The sequence below is a fragment of the Vespula pensylvanica genome, chromosome 24 (genome assembly GCF_014466175.1).
Source record: "Vespula pensylvanica isolate Volc-1 chromosome 24, ASM1446617v1, whole genome shotgun sequence".
NCBI lineage: Eukaryota > Metazoa > Arthropoda > Insecta > Hymenoptera > Vespidae > Vespula > Vespula pensylvanica.
In genome coordinates, this window is record NC_057708.1 from 3,169,022 (window position 1) to 3,187,655 (window position 18,634).

The following is an 18,634-nucleotide window of genomic DNA, read 5'->3' on the forward strand; positions in this document are numbered from 1 at the left end:
GTGAACCTGTTACAAAAACAAACATTCGATTATCACGAAAGGCGAACTTTGTCAGAATGAAAAAAAAGTGATCTGCAATTTGAATTAAAATAAAGCAAATGATATATGATATACTATAAACAACAATAATTTACATAGCATGAATTTATACAAGACACGGCGCAAAAATGACGAATTATGTATAACGCGATAAAAAGGGAACTTACATAAAACGACGTATAGATAACGTATCCAACTCGATCATTTTAAATCTTGCTGTTGATTATATACAGGACATGTCTCAGAATAAAGTTATCATCATTCAAAGGGAGAAATACAATCATATGGAGATAGTAAAATATAGATTTATGCGATATGATCCTCATCCCTTGTATTTTACGAGAATCTCCCGTATATACCTGTGTAAATAAGTACATCTTACTCTCACATACGAACACATATTCCACTCGCATACGAATCGTTTACGATTAGATTAGCTTAAGCAGTAATACGATAGAGTACATTTAGCTAACGATATCGCAGTTCGAAGTGAATAAATCAAAAAAAGAAAAATGGTGCAATACCTGTTATGTGAAAGATTTTTCTTTTCATATAGATATATCTAGAATCTGAAAAAATTTATAAATATATATATATATATATACTCGCTTTATAATTGCTCGATAAGATTTTTACCGTATTTTCGGAGAATACAAGAAATACGTACAAGAGGCAAATTTATAAAATATGTGTATATACATTTTTTCCTTATAGATGCTTTAGATAAAAAATTGTGAAAAGGTTCATTCAATATTTTCGATCTTACTACAACAAAACATTATTCTATTTTATTGCAATTCCTTTTTTATTTTTCTCAAACTCGAGAAAAAGTCGAATTTTGAGACGAATTATATAATAAACAAGTAATTCACGAATACACACAGTCAAGATCGCAGTTAACTACGATGAAGTAGCTCGAGTAGCAGAGAAATAGCGAACATTTATGAAATTATCGCAGCGCGTAAACGTTTACAGGAAGAAGAGAGATATACATTATCAAAATCGTAACGATCGTTAAAATTCTCTCTTGAAATGCAACAGAATAATTCTCGAATTTGAGAAATTCGTGTATTAAAATTTAAGATCGCGCAGCTGTCGTGAGCGCGGTAGTAGCAATGACGCGACTTGCGCTTATATTTAAACTTTACTCAGTGGCCAGGGATTTCGTTGGTAAATAATGTCTCGTCTAATAACATTAACAACGACAAAACTTGTTTGTACCGCTCGAAGCACCGTCGTTGACTCGTTCTTTTATGCTAAAAATTTAAACCATTATCGCGCGAAGCCACCGATATCAAAAGAAATTGTACTAAAGAGCATAACTTTCGACGAGTCTTTTGAGAAATGAATATGAATAGTGTTTCTATGTAAAAAAGAAAAAGAAAAAATCAAAACTATAAAATATCATCCGTATTTATTTCCTCCGCGATAGATTGCTGGGAATCATCCTTTCGTAATATAACCTTTCTCGGAATAACATTACGATTAGAAAATACATTTCTCACATTATCTATATTTTATTTCTTAACGTTTTTATCAAATTTAAATTTAATAAAAATGATGAGAGTGGTCATCATCGAGCGACCAGAAGATCTTAAAAGAAATTTTTTGCCAAGGGAGACTTTTTAAAGAGACGAAAACGAGTTTATCCTCATAGAGGAGGGTATATGGCGATGGCAATGGAGGTTTGGTCGAAAATAACTTCTGACCCATATATCAGAAAATTATCCAAAGAGAAATCTCCAACGTTCTTTTATCCCAAAGGTGCGACATATCCTTCAACCTTCTGATTAAGCTTCCATCGATTTATAGATGGCGATATGCTATAAATAAAATATTTGCATAATACGTTCACTCATTTTATCGGGCCTGGAAAATAACGAATAACGAAGTATGTAACGCGTGATCGATTGAAATACATGTTACACGTGTAATAAGGTACATTAATGACGCACATACATATCTTTTTAGTAGATTATTCATATTAGTTCGGAGGTGAAATCAAACATTAACCAAAATCATTTATATATTCCAATTTACGAACAGAATAAATAATTGATTCATTCGAAGTATTCATTCGAATTATTCATCTAGATGATTCAATAATTTTGTAATAGTTCGTTTGATAAAGTACAAATATATGCTCGGAGTGTTCTTTATGCAATTAAAATCTTAAACTCTAAGAAATTCGATTAGAACATTAGAAAATTCCAAGAAGAATACTACCATTCATCATTCATTCCCACTTGAAATTGTTAAGAATCAAGCTGCTCTGTTATCGTTTAAAAATGTTCCGTGATGCAAGGGATCAAACAAAGGTTTTTCTCTTTTATTGAACAAAATAGCAAGTCCCATCGATCAAGAAGAAACGCATACGTACGTTAAACTGGAGATATTAGCTTGCGCAAGACCATTTGTGCTAGTATTATAATTCGCTGACACGACGAGCATCGTCCAGCCGTGTGCGCGCGAGCGCAGGCGTTACTATTAATAAGTCAGAGATTCTACGCGCGCTCACGCTTTTGGCCTCGAGAGATTTTCGAAAAGTCTTTGGATCGACTCTTTACGCAAATGAATAAGCGTCTAATATTAGAATGTTGAAAATCGTGGAAAGCAGTAGTAGCATCAGCATTGGAAACTGAAGCTCTCTCTCTCTCTCTCTCTCTCTCTCTCTCTCTCTCCCTTTCGCGGGGGCTCATATTAAAAGAGCACCACTCCGGTTGGACAGATTCCTTCGAGGCGTGGGCTGCATCATCTATTGCGTGTTCAGTACCGCGGGTATAAGACGGACCGTCGATTTCCCTCGACAGTTCAGTCCTCTGAAAAGAAATATCACGAAAGGATGGCCCTAGAACGTCAAGTCCGCGCCAAGGTAATTCTTCTGATTCAACGAGAAAAAGAGGGAAAAAGAAAATAAGCGTTCGACTCCCCTTGAAATTGCTAGTCAGTCGGGATTCAATAGTGAAGATCGCGATAATCCTTCGATATAATATTAAGGAACGTGCCCCGAGTCAACTTCGAAAACGGAATAGAAAAAGAATGTTTAGATCGGTGTGCATGCTCTCCCCCCCCCCCTCCTCTCTATCTCACGCTTCTGGTGGTCGATCGAATCAGAAGAAAAAGAAATCATCGAAAGTGCCCGAGAGACAAGCTTTAGGTAAAGGTTCGTTCCACTCATTCGCAGATCGCAGCCAAACGTGATCCCGAGCAAGAACGCGAGGCTCAGGAATGGATCGAATCCGTTCTTGGGAAAAAGTTCCCACCTGGCGAACTCTTTGAGGACGTTCTCAAGGATGGTCAGGTTCTTTGTCACCTAATGAACAAAATTTCACCGGGATCAATTCCAAAGATCAACACTGCCGGTGGACAGTTCAAGATGATGGAGAATATCAACGTGTAAGCTGGCAACTATCCTTATTTTTTTCTTTTCATTAACTTCGACTCTGATCGAGCTTATCTCTCGGCAGATTCCAGAAAGCACTCAAGGATTACGGCGTAGCGGACGTTGATGTCTTCCAAACGGTCGATCTCTGGGAGAAGAAGGACATAGCCCAAGTTATTACGACTCTTTTCGCCCTTGGTCGTACGGTATGTTATATCGTATATATTCAACATATTCTCAAAATAATTCATAATTAATTTCTTCTCGATTAGACATACAAACACCCAGAATGGAAGGGGCCTTATCTAGGTCCGAAACCAGCAGATGAGTGCAAGCGTGAATTCACGGAGGAACAATTGCGTGCCGGTGAATCTGTAATCGGTCTACAAGCCGGCTCCAACAAAGGTGCCACCCAATCTGGACAAAGTATTGGTGCCACTCGCAAAATCCTCTTGGGAAAGTAAATTCGATAAACGAGCTAATTTGTATTTTATATGTATGTAAATATGTAATTACGGCATCTTTTTTAACCGATTAATTTATCGTTATTATTTACACAATTGTTTTTCTTTTTTCGCGCCCATTCCCCTTCTTTCGTTTCTCTCGCTTAACGAACGATATCGGAAAATCGAAGAATTAGAATAAAGTAACTATGACATAAATGGATCGTTTGGTATATTTATTTCGATACTTTCAATCTACTGAATGTTGTTTCAATATTTGTTATGGCTACGTGAAATAGTCGATTGAAAAAAAAATAATTGAATCAATGACCCAGGGATCAAAAAGTATGGTAATCATGTGATCGCTAGTTTTACATACTCACTTCGTTGTAGTCTTTAAAATAATGATCAGTTTCCATTTTGATAGACGGTATAACGTACCTTTCGTCGACGAGTGCACAAACGGGAGAGAAAAAGAGAGAGATTCGTTGAAAAATTAGTTCGTTTAAAAGTTTCAAAGCACCGACCAATCGACATGCATTTCTTCTGTATTACGAAGGTATAAAGTAGTATTTTCGAACGAGAAGATAGACAACAAGGGTATCGACATACGACATAGATATATTATATTAAAAGTAAGACCAAGATTTTACAAAAAAATTCATCCTATTTTCGAGTTCCGTTCAACATTTAATTACGATTGATTTCAATCGTAATTATAAAAATAAATGTAATGATACACCTTATTCCTGTTGGTTAATCATTCGATAAACGAGCTAATTTGTATTTTATATGTATATAAATATGTAATTATGACATCTTTTTTAACCGATTTATCTGTCATTATTATTTACACAATTGGATGTTTTTCTTATATATATATATATATATATATATATATATATATATAAATTACTTTTTTCTTTCAAAATTCGACTTTAACGAAATCTGCTTTTTCTCACGATCGAAATGGATTAGTCATCGACTTTTCGATTTTACAATTTTTCTCGAATGTTCAAAGTCGAACATTTAAATAAAAAAGATAAGTCAAAACTAGGAAAGAAATTTGCTAGTCACTCGAACGCCTTTGATAGAGTTACATAAGATATATGTGTCAAAGTTCTTTTCATTGATTTATACAGATTATTTCTTATTATTTCTATCACGTTGGATCGTTTTGAACGTATTATTTGGATTCACTCAATCGATCGAGAAAACACGTGGGAGGGATTGAAAGGAAAGTAATAAGTAAATAGATTGACGATGTACTTCGCGAAAACAATAAAAACGTACTCGAATTCGTGCGTGTCTTTCCACATCGTATTTCCGTAACGAAATTCCGTAGATATACACCCAAGATATTTTTCAATGAAAATTTTCCCCGACTAACTTTCCAACCAAAAAGAAGAATAAACCTAAAAGAGAAATATAAAATTCTATCGATTTTATCGATTGAAAAAGGAAGAAAAACAAAAATCAAGAAACACAAATCGAATGATAAAAAAAATTTCTAATATTATTTTGAATCATAATTCCAACCGTGTCAAAGAAAGTAAAACAGTTGATTCCGTACACGCTCGTAAACTTTATATTATCGCGCTCGTAAAAGACGCATTTCGTATTTCGTATTTCCTCGAAATCGATTTTCTCCATTCTTAGAAAAATTCTCAATCACGCAGTAAACGTAACAACTTCTAAACGTAAGAAGACGCGAGTGATATTTCTGAAGAAAATTCTTGGACGATGGCGAAGTCACGCGCAAAAATAGCGGTGGGATGATCGCAAGAGGGAAAAAGTGAAAAAGTGAAAAAAAAGAAAAAAAAAGAAAGAAATTCACGGAGAAAGAGACAATATCTAATAGGGAATGTAGGTCCGATTAAATCGATTTAAGGAATATACGTGCTAATCAGTAAAGATAATCGTTTACGAAGAAAAGGTAGGACTTGTAAAATGGCGCAATTTACCGATAACAGAACTTTCAAATGAGTTTATCTATGTACAACATCACAGCTACAATTGTGCTTAGTAACGTTTGTATAGGATATATATGTAAATGAAAAAAATGATTCTATAATGTTACATAGATAAGATGTTAAATAAATATTAATTAACATTTGGCCTACATTTAATAGGATAAAATCTCGAATATCATAGGAGATATCGTTTTCTTTGCTTAACCGAAAAAGATCCTTAAAATAATTTGATCTTGCGTAATTGGTGCACGTTTTAATAGTAAACGTTTCGTTTCTTCGATTAAAAATCTTGTTACTCTTAACTCTTTCGTTACTAACGATGACTATACTCATCTATCATCACCCGCTCGTCATATCTCGTATCGATGATCTTGGTCGCCCCTTAAAATTTTCCATTGATTCGCAACTTCGTTTGTATTTATGAGATACAATAATTGTAATGACGAGATGTAAATTGTATAACAATGTATATCAACGATAAAATATGCTAAAATGCTCGCTTCTGCTTGTTTGAAACGATTGCATGGCAATTATCTTTTGGAAATTTTCTTTTTTATCATAGTTTGGAAACACATAACTCAATAACACAGGCTTGTCGCGTCTGATCCACGTTTCCATCAATTGAAATCCAACTTTTTGGATTCCAAGACAGCCGAGAACTTGGATAATATCGTTTACGAGTCGAGCGTCCAGAGATCACGAGAAAGATGGATAAGAATGGTAAGTGAAAAAACGCTTTTGCTCTTTGAATTCTCTACCAATTGTTAAGAATAATGGTTAATTAATTGATTAATTAATGGTTAAGAAATAATGGAGAAAATAAAAAAAATTATGATATATATCGTAGTGACGTCGTCATGATATATTTTATAACATAAGCATCTACATTATCCATTTTGATTCGTATTATTTAATTCACTTCTAGTTACGTTTTTCTTCTAGAAACATTCTCTCATTGAAATTCGTCGATCGAATATCATTGCACAATTTTAAATGAAATACCATTCTTTGTAAAAGTTTAACGTGTTAAATAAACAGGGTGATTCACAACAAAAAGTATCAATGAATTCGCACGTTTGTACGGGGAAAAAAGAAAAAAAGAAAAGAAAAGACAGAAAAAAAAAGAAAATCTACAGTTAGATAGATGGTGTAATATAATACTATATTTTGTCCAAATTCTACGAGTTGCACACAGACGCAACGTAGTTCTCAGCAATATTAAAGGCAAACGTAGACAGCTACCGTAATTCATGATACACGGAAAGAAACACGTAGGCGAGACATAAAAAGGGGGTGCGGGTAGCGTAGGAAATTACTATGAACTCTGTAACAGCGGGTTTGGCATGTATTATTCAAGAGGAGAGGTAAAAAATGTCGGTAAGTTGGCGCCTTCTACGTGACACCCTTAAATATTTATGAGCCGTTGTCACATAACGCAAATTACAGAAGTCTAAGACGCGCTTTAAAGTGACATATATGACTCGAAAAATCCTAATCAAACATATTTCGAACGAGCGAAGACAGTTTTAGGAAAATATAATTTGATCCAGAAGGGAATTGTTTTTTTTTTTTTTTTGTCACTCTTCGAACCAACACGGCAATTTGTCGAAATTCTATTTTTTGATCTGATTCCTTATTATTACTATTTTTAGATAATACCTTCGACTCGCATAAAAAGCATTCCGCTCTTTACTGCGATGCCTATAAGAGATCTTTGGAGAATCCTGAAGAATTTTGGGCAGAGGTAGGAAAATTGATTAATTGGTTTAAGCCATGGACCAAGGTCCTCGACAATTCCAACGAGCCCTTTACCAAATGGTGAGTAATGCTATTCTCCTGGCTAGTCGTCTTGCTTTCCTAAGTAAACGAAAAAAGAACCAAAAAATACAAAAGAAACAGAAGAAAAAAAATCGAACATACTCATAGGTTCGTCGGAGGAGAGTTGAATGCCTGCTACAATGCTGTCGATCGTCACGTTGAGGCTGGTAACGGTGAGAAAACAGCCATCATTTATGACAGTCCACAAACTTCGATTATCAGAAAAGTGACCTACAATGAGCTGTTGGAAAAGACCTCGTTGCTGGCCGGCGCTTTAGCTGATATTGGAGTTGGTAAAGGCGATAAAGTTGTCATCTACATGCCACTTATACCCGAGACTGTAATCACCATTTTAGCCATTGCCAGGCTCGGAGCTATTCACTCGGTTGTTTTCGGAGGTAATTTTAACGATTAGAATTATTCAACATTCCTAAATACGATCGGCTTTCTCTCCCATTTCCAATGAATTTTAGGATTCGCTGCAAATGAGCTGGCCAATAGAATAGATCACGCGGAACCAAAGGTGATCGTTATTGCCAGCTGCGGCCTGGAGCCTAACAAAATTATTACGTAATGTCAAATTCTTTCTACTTAAAAGAGTTTAAATGACTTTGGATAAACATTTAAGTATACCTTTGAATGACCGTTCCAGATATACCACGGCGCTGAACGATGCCTTGAAATTAATATCCGTGAAAACACCAAAATGCATTATCTTTCAAAGGAACAATATCTGGGCCAGTCCGCTCCTTCCTGATCAGTACGATTGGGAGGAAATTTTGAGTAAAGCCAAAGCCCATCCTTGCGTTCCGGTCGAGGCTAACGATCCTTTGTACATATTATACACGTCAGGAACGACAGGTAGTCGTACATTTAATGATAGAACGAATAAAAACTTATCTCAATTTAAATCGACCGTTTCAACAGGTCGTCCAAAGGGAATTCTAAGACCAGTCGGTGGTCACTTGGCAACTCTTAGCTGGTCAATGAAGACTATTTACGGGATGAATAAAAATTCGGTTTGGTGGAGTGCTTCGGACATGGGCTGGGTTGTCGGACATTCTTACATTTGTTACGGTCCTTTAGTCTATGGTGCAACGAGTGTGATGTATGAAGGAAAACCCGATAGAACACCCGACGCTAGTCAATACTTTAGGTCGATACGCTAATAAGATTACGCTTTATAAAATTCATCCAAATTTTAATCCTTTCTTTTGAGACGTTTCTTTATTACAGAATAATAGATCAGCATAAAGTAAATGCTCTATTCTGCGTACCAACGGCACTGCGAGTTTTGAAACGTGCTGATCCTGATTGTCTCCTAGGTAGAAAATACTCTGTAAAATCGTAAGTTCGATCCTTCAAGTTTAAACGATCCGATATGAGCAAAAAATAAAATCTATAAATCTATCGATGGTAAACGTTTAGGTTGCAGACGATATTCGTGGCCGGGGAATATTGCGATTACGAAACAAAATCGTGGGTGGAAAGTATATTCAATGTGCCTGTAATAAATCATTGGTGGCAATCGGAAACAGGACACCCAATAACCGCTTTGTGTCTTGGATACGGAATGGATTGCTCTTTGCCAAAGTTCAGCACAGGTCTACCGGTTCCTGGCTACCGCAGTGAGTTTTCGTTCATTCGCAAAAGTAAAACAGATTCGTTTGGACACTTTCGAGAGTTATATTTCGTGAAAGTATCTCCTTGAATGGAAGGAGAGTATACAATACTGTACTTTCGTTGTCGGTTGCAGCTCGAACATTTCCCGAAAGAGCCGTAAACGTTCTCGATCTCCGAGAATGATGCGTCTTGGACGTTGCCATACTCTCACCATTTTCTTTTACAGTCGAGATACTCGACAAACATGGGAACAATGCGGCGGTACGCGAGCTCGGTAGAATCGTTATAAAGCTACCTCTGCCACCTGGTTGCATCTCTACCCTCTATCTCGCCGACGAGAGATTCAACGAGATTTATTTCTCGACTTATCCGGTAAAGATATTCCATCTATTCTCGATAGTTGCGATCGACCTTTTCCAAACGTTTCTTTTACAACTATCCTACATGCCTCTGTAATTTGTGCCGCTTTTAGAGTCATTGTCACGTAGGCATGATCGTAATCTTCCTCTCTCTCTCTCTCTCTCTCTCTCTCTCTCTCTCTCTCTCTCTCTCTCTCTCTCTCTAATTATTATCGTTTCTAGGGATATTACGATACGATGGATGCTGGTTATATGGATGAATGCGGCTATGTTTATGTAACTGCTCGCGACGATGACATCATCAACGTTGCCGGACATCGTTTATCGACGTTTGCTCTGGAAGATATTGTTTTAGCGCATCCTGACGTCGCTGACGCCGCAGTCGTTGGCGTTCTCGATCGTACTAAAGGCGAGATCCCACTTTGCCTTTACGTCAAGCATCAAGGTTAAGATGTATTCCACATTTTATATATCTCTTCTCTATCTCTATGTCTATACTTTCTCTCGAGGTGACGTAGCGTGAAAGAAAAACATTCTATCAAAGCGTATTAATAGTAACGCGAATGCTCTATGCTTTCTACGTCTTTTAGGAACGACCAATAAGAACGAAGACATCAACCAGGAACTGATCGCGAACGTTAGACAACTAATTGGTCCTATCGCATCGTTTAGGATCGTTGGTTCCGTCAATGCTTTGCCTAAAACACGTTCTGGAAAAATTATGCGTAAAGCCATTGCCAAATTGGCAAATTCTGAACAAGTTAAGGTACTAAAGCGATATCATATCTTCTGTGATATTTTTGCTTTTAATATTCGATTATCGTTGAAATAAGACGTCAGAAAAGATGAAGGAAAATAATAGATAAGAAAGAGAAAGAGAGAAAGGAGGAGGTTCTATACCCGATGAATCTTTTTGCAGATACCTAGTACGGTCGAAGATCCTTTAGTGTTCCGTGAAATAAAAGCGGTCCTTCAAAAATTGGGCTACGCCGAACAAGCGCCGGATCCGGAATGATACTACGATCCTCGATACTGTTTCTAGACCTTTGCTTATCCTTCCGTTGTACCTTTTTCTCAATTATTTATCAATTCTCACATTTACATACGTAGGTCAAGTGCTCTTGTTGTTACTTATGATATTTTCTTATAACCTCGATTCTTTTAATTTAACCTTGGATCAAAAGCTGTTGCGTGTACATTCCATGGAAAGGAAGAAAGAAAGAATTTGTATGAATCAATGTCTGTTGATAAGAGGAATATTATTTATTTAATCGAATTTTAAATCTCAAGAAATTTTTCTATTCTCTATTATCGTTCGACAAACAATAACCTTTTCCCTGAAAACTATAATCGGATATATGTAAAATAACAGAAACTTTGCGGTTTTAAAAAAAATTCTTTAGATATACTCTCCACCTTCTTAAAAAGGAAAACAAAGAAATTCAATATTTTAGGTTGAAATAAAGGTTAATTCAATTTTAACTAATTAACTTTACATTATGTTTAATCGAGCAACACGCATTCTATATATATAGATGTACGTACATTATCTCAAAACGCTATGTCCTGCTAATAAGGAAACGTACGAAGCTTCGGGGGCGTTCCTTAATCTTGTTCAGTATTCACTCTAATTCACGTTTCAAGGATAACACGGTCCAGAGGCTCCCAACTTCCTTTCCCACGAACTGCTTGAATCTCGTCGAATACACATGTATTTATTTGCGTGTGTGTGTATTCGTGGCATGTGAATTCATTTTCATCGGAATCGCAGCGTGAAATCCGCTGCCAACGCTTAGCTCGACGTAACGTGACAGGTGTGCGACGCATCTTCGTGTCTTTTCGAGATTCTTTCGCATTGCCAGCAGCAAAACACGATACGAAACGCGTATCTATTATTCTATTAGTAAGAAAATTCTCCCAGATGGTTGCTCGATAGTTCTCTTTTCATCATCCTCGTTGTTGTTGCTTACGAAATAAGTCGTTCGACAGAATCTAGTCGAACTGTTGGAATCGAATTTCTCGTATTAATCGCTTGATATCGATGATAGATTTTTCCGAACCGAGATACGCTAAGAAATTCAATTTCCTTTTAGATAACGATATAAAATTTGAGAATATTATCTTCTTTTTTTAACGGTAAACATTTCTACATATTCGCATTATGAGTTAAGAATTTTTCGTCAGCTTTTTCTTCTTTTCCTTCCAAATTTACAAGAGAAAAGGGAGATAAGAGAACGCTGTATACGTGCGTACACAATGTCTTTCGTCCTTTTCTTTAACGCATTTAACGAATGCAAATCCGCGATTTAATTACCTCGAGCTTGTATCATCCCCGTGCGACGATGGATGGACGGATGAATGGATGGTTGGATGGATGGATGAATAGATGGATGTACCGGCTAGCGTTAATTAATTCTCGAGTGTCGGCTGCACGGAATACTTACGTCCTCGTCTTTCGAGTTTTAGAGAAAAATGCTCCTATCGTACTTTACATCGATTGTTTTGAAAATGTCGTTTTAAACGATTTTTTTTTTTGTTAAAAGTACGAGTTTACGTGCTATTATATATACGTCTGCCTATGTATGTCAGCTGATAATGTTTATTCGAAAAATTATATCGATTAAACTCAGACGAAGATACATGGAGGACCATGCCGGCAAAATCATATGACATTTCCCGATTAAAGTTCGGTGAAATTCGTTTGATGAAATTTCTAAGTGAAAGTACACTATAAAATCGGACGATAGGACTAATACCTAGAATCCGTAAGAAGATAAGCAAGTAGATAATACATGGGAATGATCAGCCGTGCCATAGTGATGCATATCAATGACGTTCGTATTTTAAAGAGGGATATTACGAGAAGATATTAATTTTTCCGGCAGATGATTTATACTCGAACTCGAATGATCGCTCATATATTAACGACGAAGAAAGATCGATTTATTACGTTGGCAAATCCAAACTTTGTGTAAGCTCTTCGATAGATAGATACTATTCGTTTGTAAAAGATTTTCGCGTGAAAAACTGTAACTATAGAAAAAGTGGTAATCGACTAAACCTGGCCTAATTCGATTTTCATATCAATCGCAATGAAAGACAAAGGAATATTCTGTAATTACCTTAACAATTAGATAAATACGACGTTTGAAAGAGCAAGGCCTCGTTCCGTCATACATTTCATGGTTCATCGATTATTCCTTTATTAATTGACAGCGCCATGGGATTCGCGATAAGATAAACTGTCTTCTAAATTGACTCGTCTTAACGATCGTAAAAATAAACGACGAAAAGTATGACGAAATGTCCTTTTCTTACCTTATCAAACGTACCTTTAACCTTTATTATCAAACTTCGTTATATAAAGATAATAAAAAAAAAAGAGATGAAAACATGATTTCTTTGGTGAAAAATTCTATATCCGCAAAGACGGTTTAATTTCTCACCTTATTCAGTTTTTTACGTGTCTTTGGTGTTAGCGCCACGTTATGCAATTTTTTTTCCATTATCACCGCAGTCGACGAATTAGCATGAAATTTTTATAAAGGAACATCGAATGAAATCGTACATTAGCATAAGAAGGAGAAGAGGAAGAGGTAGTAGAAGAGGAAGAAGAAGATGAAGAAAAAGAAAACGAGGAAGAGGTGAAAGACACGTTCGTTCCATGCGTGTGCGAACTATTCCTCTGTCGTCTCATGGAACAACGCGCATGCCAGTCTGGGTCGCGCGTATTTAAGGGCTGTTGCTTCGGGGTGCTCGCCACTATCACTGCAATCATCGACTCCACGAGTTGCTCGATACAAGAACACGAAAGACAAATCATCTCGCGAATATAACGACTTTCAAATTTTGCAAACGCCGGTAAAGAGCTTTTATTTTATCGCGTGTCTCTCTTTCTAGTTTTCTCAACCTTTTCCTCTTTCTCCTCTTTCTGCTTCTTTCTCTCTCTCTCTCTCTCTCTCTCTCTCTCTCTCCCCCTCTCTCTCCTTCTCTCTTTCGTATAAAGTAAACCCGTGCTTTCGCATCGACGTGTACGAATCCTCGACAGCCTGTTGCATCTTTGCACCGATACAAGGGGTGAGTGGCACGTTGAAATTATTCATATTCGAAGCAGCAACCCATCTCTCTTTCTTTCTCTCTCGCTCTCTTTCTTTACATTTTTTTTCCTTCTTGTGCATCATTGAATACATATGCAGGTATGTATATATTTACGTGTGCATATATGTGTGCGTATGTCATATGCGTAGCTTTATTCGCGATCCTGAATTGAATTTCTCTGTTTCAATCGCGAATAAAATTCTTTTCCTTCTTAAGTGTGTCAATGTTGTAAAAATATTAGTACGTAATATCGGATACGCAAAATTTTTGATATTGCTTTACGAGATAAAAGCACGATTTTAAAAGAATGTTCAATAAAGAATGAGAACCTCAAGTCAATTTCAATTGTCTGCAGTTAATTAATTCTGTTTTATGACGATTTACTGTCATATCTATATATGCGTATATTGGCATCTAATAATATCTCGAATGATTATACAATTGCTGCGATAAAAATATATTATTCGTAAAAGAAACGAGACCGGAAGTCGTTTCTTCTTTAGAAATCCGTTATTGATCGAAACAAATAAAATTCAAAATGAAAAAGAAAAGGAAAAAGAAAAAGAAAAAAAGTGGTATCATTAAGTCGACCGATTCTCGTGCAATATGAGCAATGTGCCTTGAGGGGCTCGATGCAACAGGTATTCCGTATATCGTTTGAGAGGTTTAAACTTTACCGACTAGCCGTGATAAACTATTCTTACAACTGAAAATAAAATATCATTTTTATCGCATTTTACAAAAGAATTTACAATTATTGACTGCATTAACGCTTTTGCCAAAAACCTCAAATTATCCTAATAATGTACTTGGTATCGTAGAAAGTTCATGTATATGTCATATTTCTCATACGATAACAGTAAAGATATATTTTCAAGGAAATATCGTAGTAGTAATTAATATTTATGTTCATTATGAATCGATACAAAATCAAACTACTTTCGTTTATTTTCTATCTTTTCTAAACCTATCAAAGATAATAAAACGAAAAAAAGAAATTATCGTTCCGAGAATAACCGATAGAACAAAGAAGAAACGAAATTCGCTTTGGGAATTCACAGATTGCGTAAAGTTCGGTTCAACATCAAAGCCGGAGATTTGACATTAATTTCTAATATCCGTCGTTGAAACTACTTGGAAATTACAAATTTGAAATGAGGAAGTTCGCGTATCGAGGAAACGCGAAGATCGTTCTGTCATTTGAAAAAGACTAACCGAACGATTCCAAGCGACCGGTTTACGTTAATAAAGGCTACTTAGAAAGCGATGAACGTATAATCCGTACGTAAATCCAATATACGTATATACTCTGATAAGACGACGAAGACGTGTCTTTCGATCGACTCAAACTCTTCCTCATATATTCTTTGTGCAGTCATGAGCTTAGAAAACTTTCGAATTAACAAAGTTGCAAAAGTTACAAAGTCGTTCAAAGATTAACGAATTAATAATATCGATAGAGAGGAAGAGAGAGAGAGGCGAGTTTCAAAGACGATAATATACTGTTTGCCCTCAAAGTTTGACGATCACAAGATATTTCATTCTGCGTCGTACACATCCACATCCACAAACACATAACGTTTCGTCATTTTTAGCCGTAACATTTTTGAGAAAGGGAGAGAGAGAGATAGGGAGGGAGAGAGAAAGGATGATAGGTATCGATAGGAAACGAATTTATATAAAAAATTTATGACATCTTGAAATAGTGTATCGCATCTGTTCGAAAAAATCCCCCAACTCTTAGAAAATATAAAATTCCATTAGAATGAAATAAATGTACCGTGTGCAACCCCGATCGACGACATTTTGTTTTTCTTTCCATTTCTTTTTATCATGAGAGTTTCGTAAAAAAAAAAGAATCGTGAGATAACTTTCTTAGTCGAGCCAATAAAAAGTCTTCCTTGCCAGAGTCGTAGCTTTGGTGTCAGGTGTCTCTGGGGAATGTGAGCGAGTAAAAGTCTAATTGCGGTGGACGATTAAAGGGGGACTCGGCAATAGAGTGTGCAATAACTCGAGAAAAGATTTCCAAGACGATTTTCTTGCAAGACTTAGATAAAAGAAGGGAAAATTGTCCTCGGGTATCTATCCTGGTATATATTCGCTATCGAGTCTCATATCTTTCCCTATCCTTTTTGTCTCGACGTCAAATTTAATACAAACGTATACGCAGACGTGTACGTACACATCTCTATGTAGATAACTGAAATTGACCAAGTTCTTGGAATATTCATGTTTGTAACATAACCGTCGCGACTTCCGACTCGAGACGTAATGAATCCAGACCACCTGTTACTTCTACGTATCTCAAAGCTATCTACCAACCTAAGGAGCAGCTACTTTGCTTGAACCTTCTATCTTCCTCGAGAATCTATCTCGAGAATCTACCTCGAGAATCTACCTCGGAGAATCCTATCAAAATTGGAATAAAATACAGCTTCGATTTCTCATCTTTTACGTGACGTTATCTTATTCCACACAATTTTACTAGAAAAAAAAAAGAAACATTTTCACTTTAAAGTAAATTTGAGAAAAGAATTCATTAAATCAAAAAGATATTTTGTTGAAGAGAATATTCTTTCTGCGATATAGAAGAAATCGTCTTCGGTTTCTTTAACATTCTAGACACACACACACACACACACACACACACACACACTATTTCCAAAAAGAACGATGAAATAATCCTTTCACGAACGAATATCTAACCATGTTCGAATCCGTTAGGCTCATCACGTTGTTCTCTCACTCGACTTATCACTCCGATCAAAAATTTAATCGAAAAACGAAGGAGAAGAACGCTCAACTCGGCAATTTAACTATAGGGTTGGTTATAGAGTATAGCCAGGGTACTTGCTTCCCACGTCTCCTCGATATCGCGTGTAAAGATAACGCCAAGGAAAAGTATCGGAGAATCCGAGCACGCACGCCAGTCCTCGTGTCAAGAGGATTATCGAGTTTTACTGTAAGATCGCATTCAGATCAACGAGCTTTATTTACTCGACATTTTCGAATGGCATTCTTTCTAGCATTCTTTGTAATAGAACGCTCTTTTCCGACGGCATCTATCGTATCTCGTATTCTATACTGACCGAACATCGTCTCAAATTCCTCTCTTTTAACTATTCCTAAGCGATTTTTCATAAAAAAACACACAAGATACGAATTTAATAAAAGTCCCCGATCATTGTCTTCATATTAGAAAAGCGGAAATTCGAGATGCAAAAGAGCAGTATGCAAAATAAAATTTATTTCTTTTATTTTTATCGTCTTTTCCGAACGCTTTTCTCTTTTACTTTTTACAATTCTTGTCTTGTATCGTGTCGCGAAAATAATAAAATTTATAAGCGATAAAAAAGAGAGAAAGAAACATTTTTGCCTGCGCATTCAATAAAAAGAAACTTAATCGATAAGCAATTCAATATCATAAAAATAAGGACAACGATATTCCTTACATTCGGTGTCTAGTTTTAAGTATAACATCAAATGTTTTCCTCATGATTTCTTTGTGATGAATCGATGTTAAGCGGTGCATAAAAGAACGCAAGAAATTTTTCACAAATTTCTTCTGAGATATATTTTCAATGTCAATCTTAATACGAAACTCTACGAAATTTTGAAAATGAGTGGTTACGATGACGACGTACCAATAAGAATTGGTATCGTGCCAGGAAGGTTCTTGGCATCGGGTCGGGGATGCACCAAATTTTTGGAACAAGGGCTGCGTTTCTAGACGATGATTCAATTATTTATAATCCTTCCTAGAATCTTATTATAACGATACTAGTTAATAAAACGAAAAATAGTCTAGAATACATTGAAAATTCGTCGAATATAACCACGCAATGACTTTTCCTTCAATCGTTTTACTTGCAATTTTTTCTCTCTGATCCTTTATCGTTTCTTTTATTTTTACAGGAAATCATGAACTCGATGATTAAGATTGTCGTCTCCCTCGTCGCCCTCTCGATTTTATTCGGAGAAATTTTCGCAATGCCACCGGCCCAGTGTAGCCCCGGCTTCCTCGACGAAGTACCACCGAAAGTACAAAAAATCTGTGCGGCTCTCTCCACCATATATCAAATTCAATCTGCGATGGAAAGTTATGTCGACGATAAGGGTAACTGATATTTATATAATCCATTTCGAAAAGTTTCATTTTAAAAGATTAATAAAAAGACGATTCCAAATGACTTAGATAAAAAAAGGTATGCGATAAAGTACTCGTATAGATTCGTACAAACTCCTATCGACAGTCAAAGAAAATCGAAGATTACATGAAAATTGTGAAATTGTTTTCATTTGCTAAAGACGCAATCAATGATCGGTGAAACAAAGGAATTGTGCGAATCCAACGACCGATACTTGATTTTCCTCTCTCGAACGTGACGACCGTGCAATCATGTTTAATACTGTACGATCACGATTGAACAATTATAGCCTGTAGCGAAGCGCCGTTGGCGATTGATCCGTCGTAGATCGTGCTCTCTACTGTCCATTGGGAAGAAAAAGAAAGAAAAGAAAGAAAAAAAAAGAAAAGAAAAAAAAGAAAAGAAAAAAAGAAGGAAAAGAAAAAAGAAAAAAAGAAAAGAAACGCAATTAACACGGGTCCAAGTACAGCAAATTTTCAATAAAGTTTCAGTTCTTCAAGAGAACAACCCGTTACCAGGAAGCGGTGTTAAGAGACAAGACGTCGATCACGTCTTCTTGCGCTTCGGAAGACGACGCTAACCTCCATCGACGAAGTAACTTCCAAAACGATTCAATGTAAATCTTCTGTCCTCATCTGTGAATCTCTATCGTTGTCGAGCTATGAAATAATAAAAATAAAATCAAACCTTGTGGTCTCTGCGTTGCATCGAATTTGTTTATCTATTTTTAACTTATATTTAACTGCTACTT

At 36.1% G+C, this 18,634-nt stretch overlaps 3 protein-coding genes across 4 annotated transcripts; all 3 read left to right on the forward strand.

Moving 5' to 3' along the window:
- The first annotated feature begins 2,754 nt into the window (after positions 1–2,754).
- LOC122637022 (muscle-specific protein 20) lies at positions 2,755–3,976 on the forward strand. The gene is made up of 4 exons (XM_043828831.1): positions 2,755–2,911; positions 3,224–3,435; positions 3,507–3,627; positions 3,694–3,976. Exons 1-4 carry the CDS (start codon positions 2,882–2,884, stop codon positions 3,883–3,885), a joined length of 555 nt encoding a protein of 184 aa, XP_043684766.1. The 5' UTR covers positions 2,755–2,881; the 3' UTR covers positions 3,886–3,976.
- Positions 3,977–4,120: 144 nt separating this feature from the next.
- On the forward strand, positions 4,121–10,920 carry LOC122637005 (acyl-CoA synthetase short-chain family member 3, mitochondrial). Of its 2 annotated transcripts, none has more exons than XM_043828791.1 (13): positions 4,121–4,423; positions 6,400–6,557; positions 7,490–7,655; positions 7,764–8,053; positions 8,129–8,225; positions 8,308–8,516; positions 8,583–8,811; positions 8,892–9,002; positions 9,084–9,283; positions 9,505–9,650; positions 9,860–10,082; positions 10,228–10,403; positions 10,557–10,920. In XM_043828791.1, the coding sequence occupies exons 2-13, from the start codon at positions 6,545–6,547 to the stop codon at positions 10,650–10,652; spliced, it is 1,956 nt and encodes a 651-aa protein (XP_043684726.1). In that variant the 5' UTR covers positions 4,121–4,423; positions 6,400–6,544; the 3' UTR covers positions 10,653–10,920. The 2 variants fall into 2 exon arrangements, with proteins under 2 accessions (XP_043684726.1, XP_043684727.1); XM_043828792.1 differs by lacking the exon at positions 4,121–4,423 and adding an exon at positions 5,335–5,800.
- A 2,299-nt stretch (positions 10,921–13,219) lies between these two features.
- On the forward strand, positions 13,220–18,595 carry LOC122637024 (myosuppressin). The gene is made up of 3 exons (XM_043828832.1): positions 13,220–13,714; positions 17,651–17,852; positions 18,369–18,595. Exons 2-3 carry the CDS (start codon positions 17,657–17,659, stop codon positions 18,461–18,463), a joined length of 291 nt encoding a protein of 96 aa, XP_043684767.1. The 5' UTR covers positions 13,220–13,714; positions 17,651–17,656; the 3' UTR covers positions 18,464–18,595.
- The last annotated feature ends 39 nt before the right edge of the window (positions 18,596–18,634 follow it).

What these genes read in the sequence shown, in the direction of transcription:
- LOC122637022 (XM_043828831.1), top strand. Translation starts at nt 2,882, where the DNA reads ATGGCCCTAGAACGTCAAGTCCGCGCCAAG. An exon ending in ATGATGGAGAATATCAACGT is followed by an intron (nt 3,436 to 3,506) that starts GTAAGCTGGCAA and finishes ATCTCTCGGCAG; the next exon opens with ATTCCAGAAAGCACTCAAGG. An exon ending in TTTTCGCCCTTGGTCGTACG is followed by an intron (nt 3,628 to 3,693) that starts GTATGTTATATC and finishes CTTCTCGATTAG; the next exon opens with ACATACAAACACCCAGAATG.
- LOC122637024 (XM_043828832.1), top strand. Translation starts at nt 17,657, where the DNA reads ATGAACTCGATGATTAAGATTGTCGTCTCCCTCGTCGCCCTCTCGATT. An exon ending in AAGTTATGTCGACGATAAGG is followed by an intron (nt 17,853 to 18,368) that starts GTAACTGATATT and finishes TTTTCAATAAAG; the next exon opens with TTTCAGTTCTTCAAGAGAAC.
- LOC122637005 (XM_043828791.1), top strand. An exon ending in AACGAGCCCTTTACCAAATG is followed by an intron (nt 7,656 to 7,763) that starts GTGAGTAATGCT and finishes ACATACTCATAG; the next exon opens with GTTCGTCGGAGGAGAGTTGA. An exon ending in TTTATTTCTCGACTTATCCG is followed by an intron (nt 9,651 to 9,859) that starts GTAAAGATATTC and finishes TATCGTTTCTAG; the next exon opens with GGATATTACGATACGATGGA.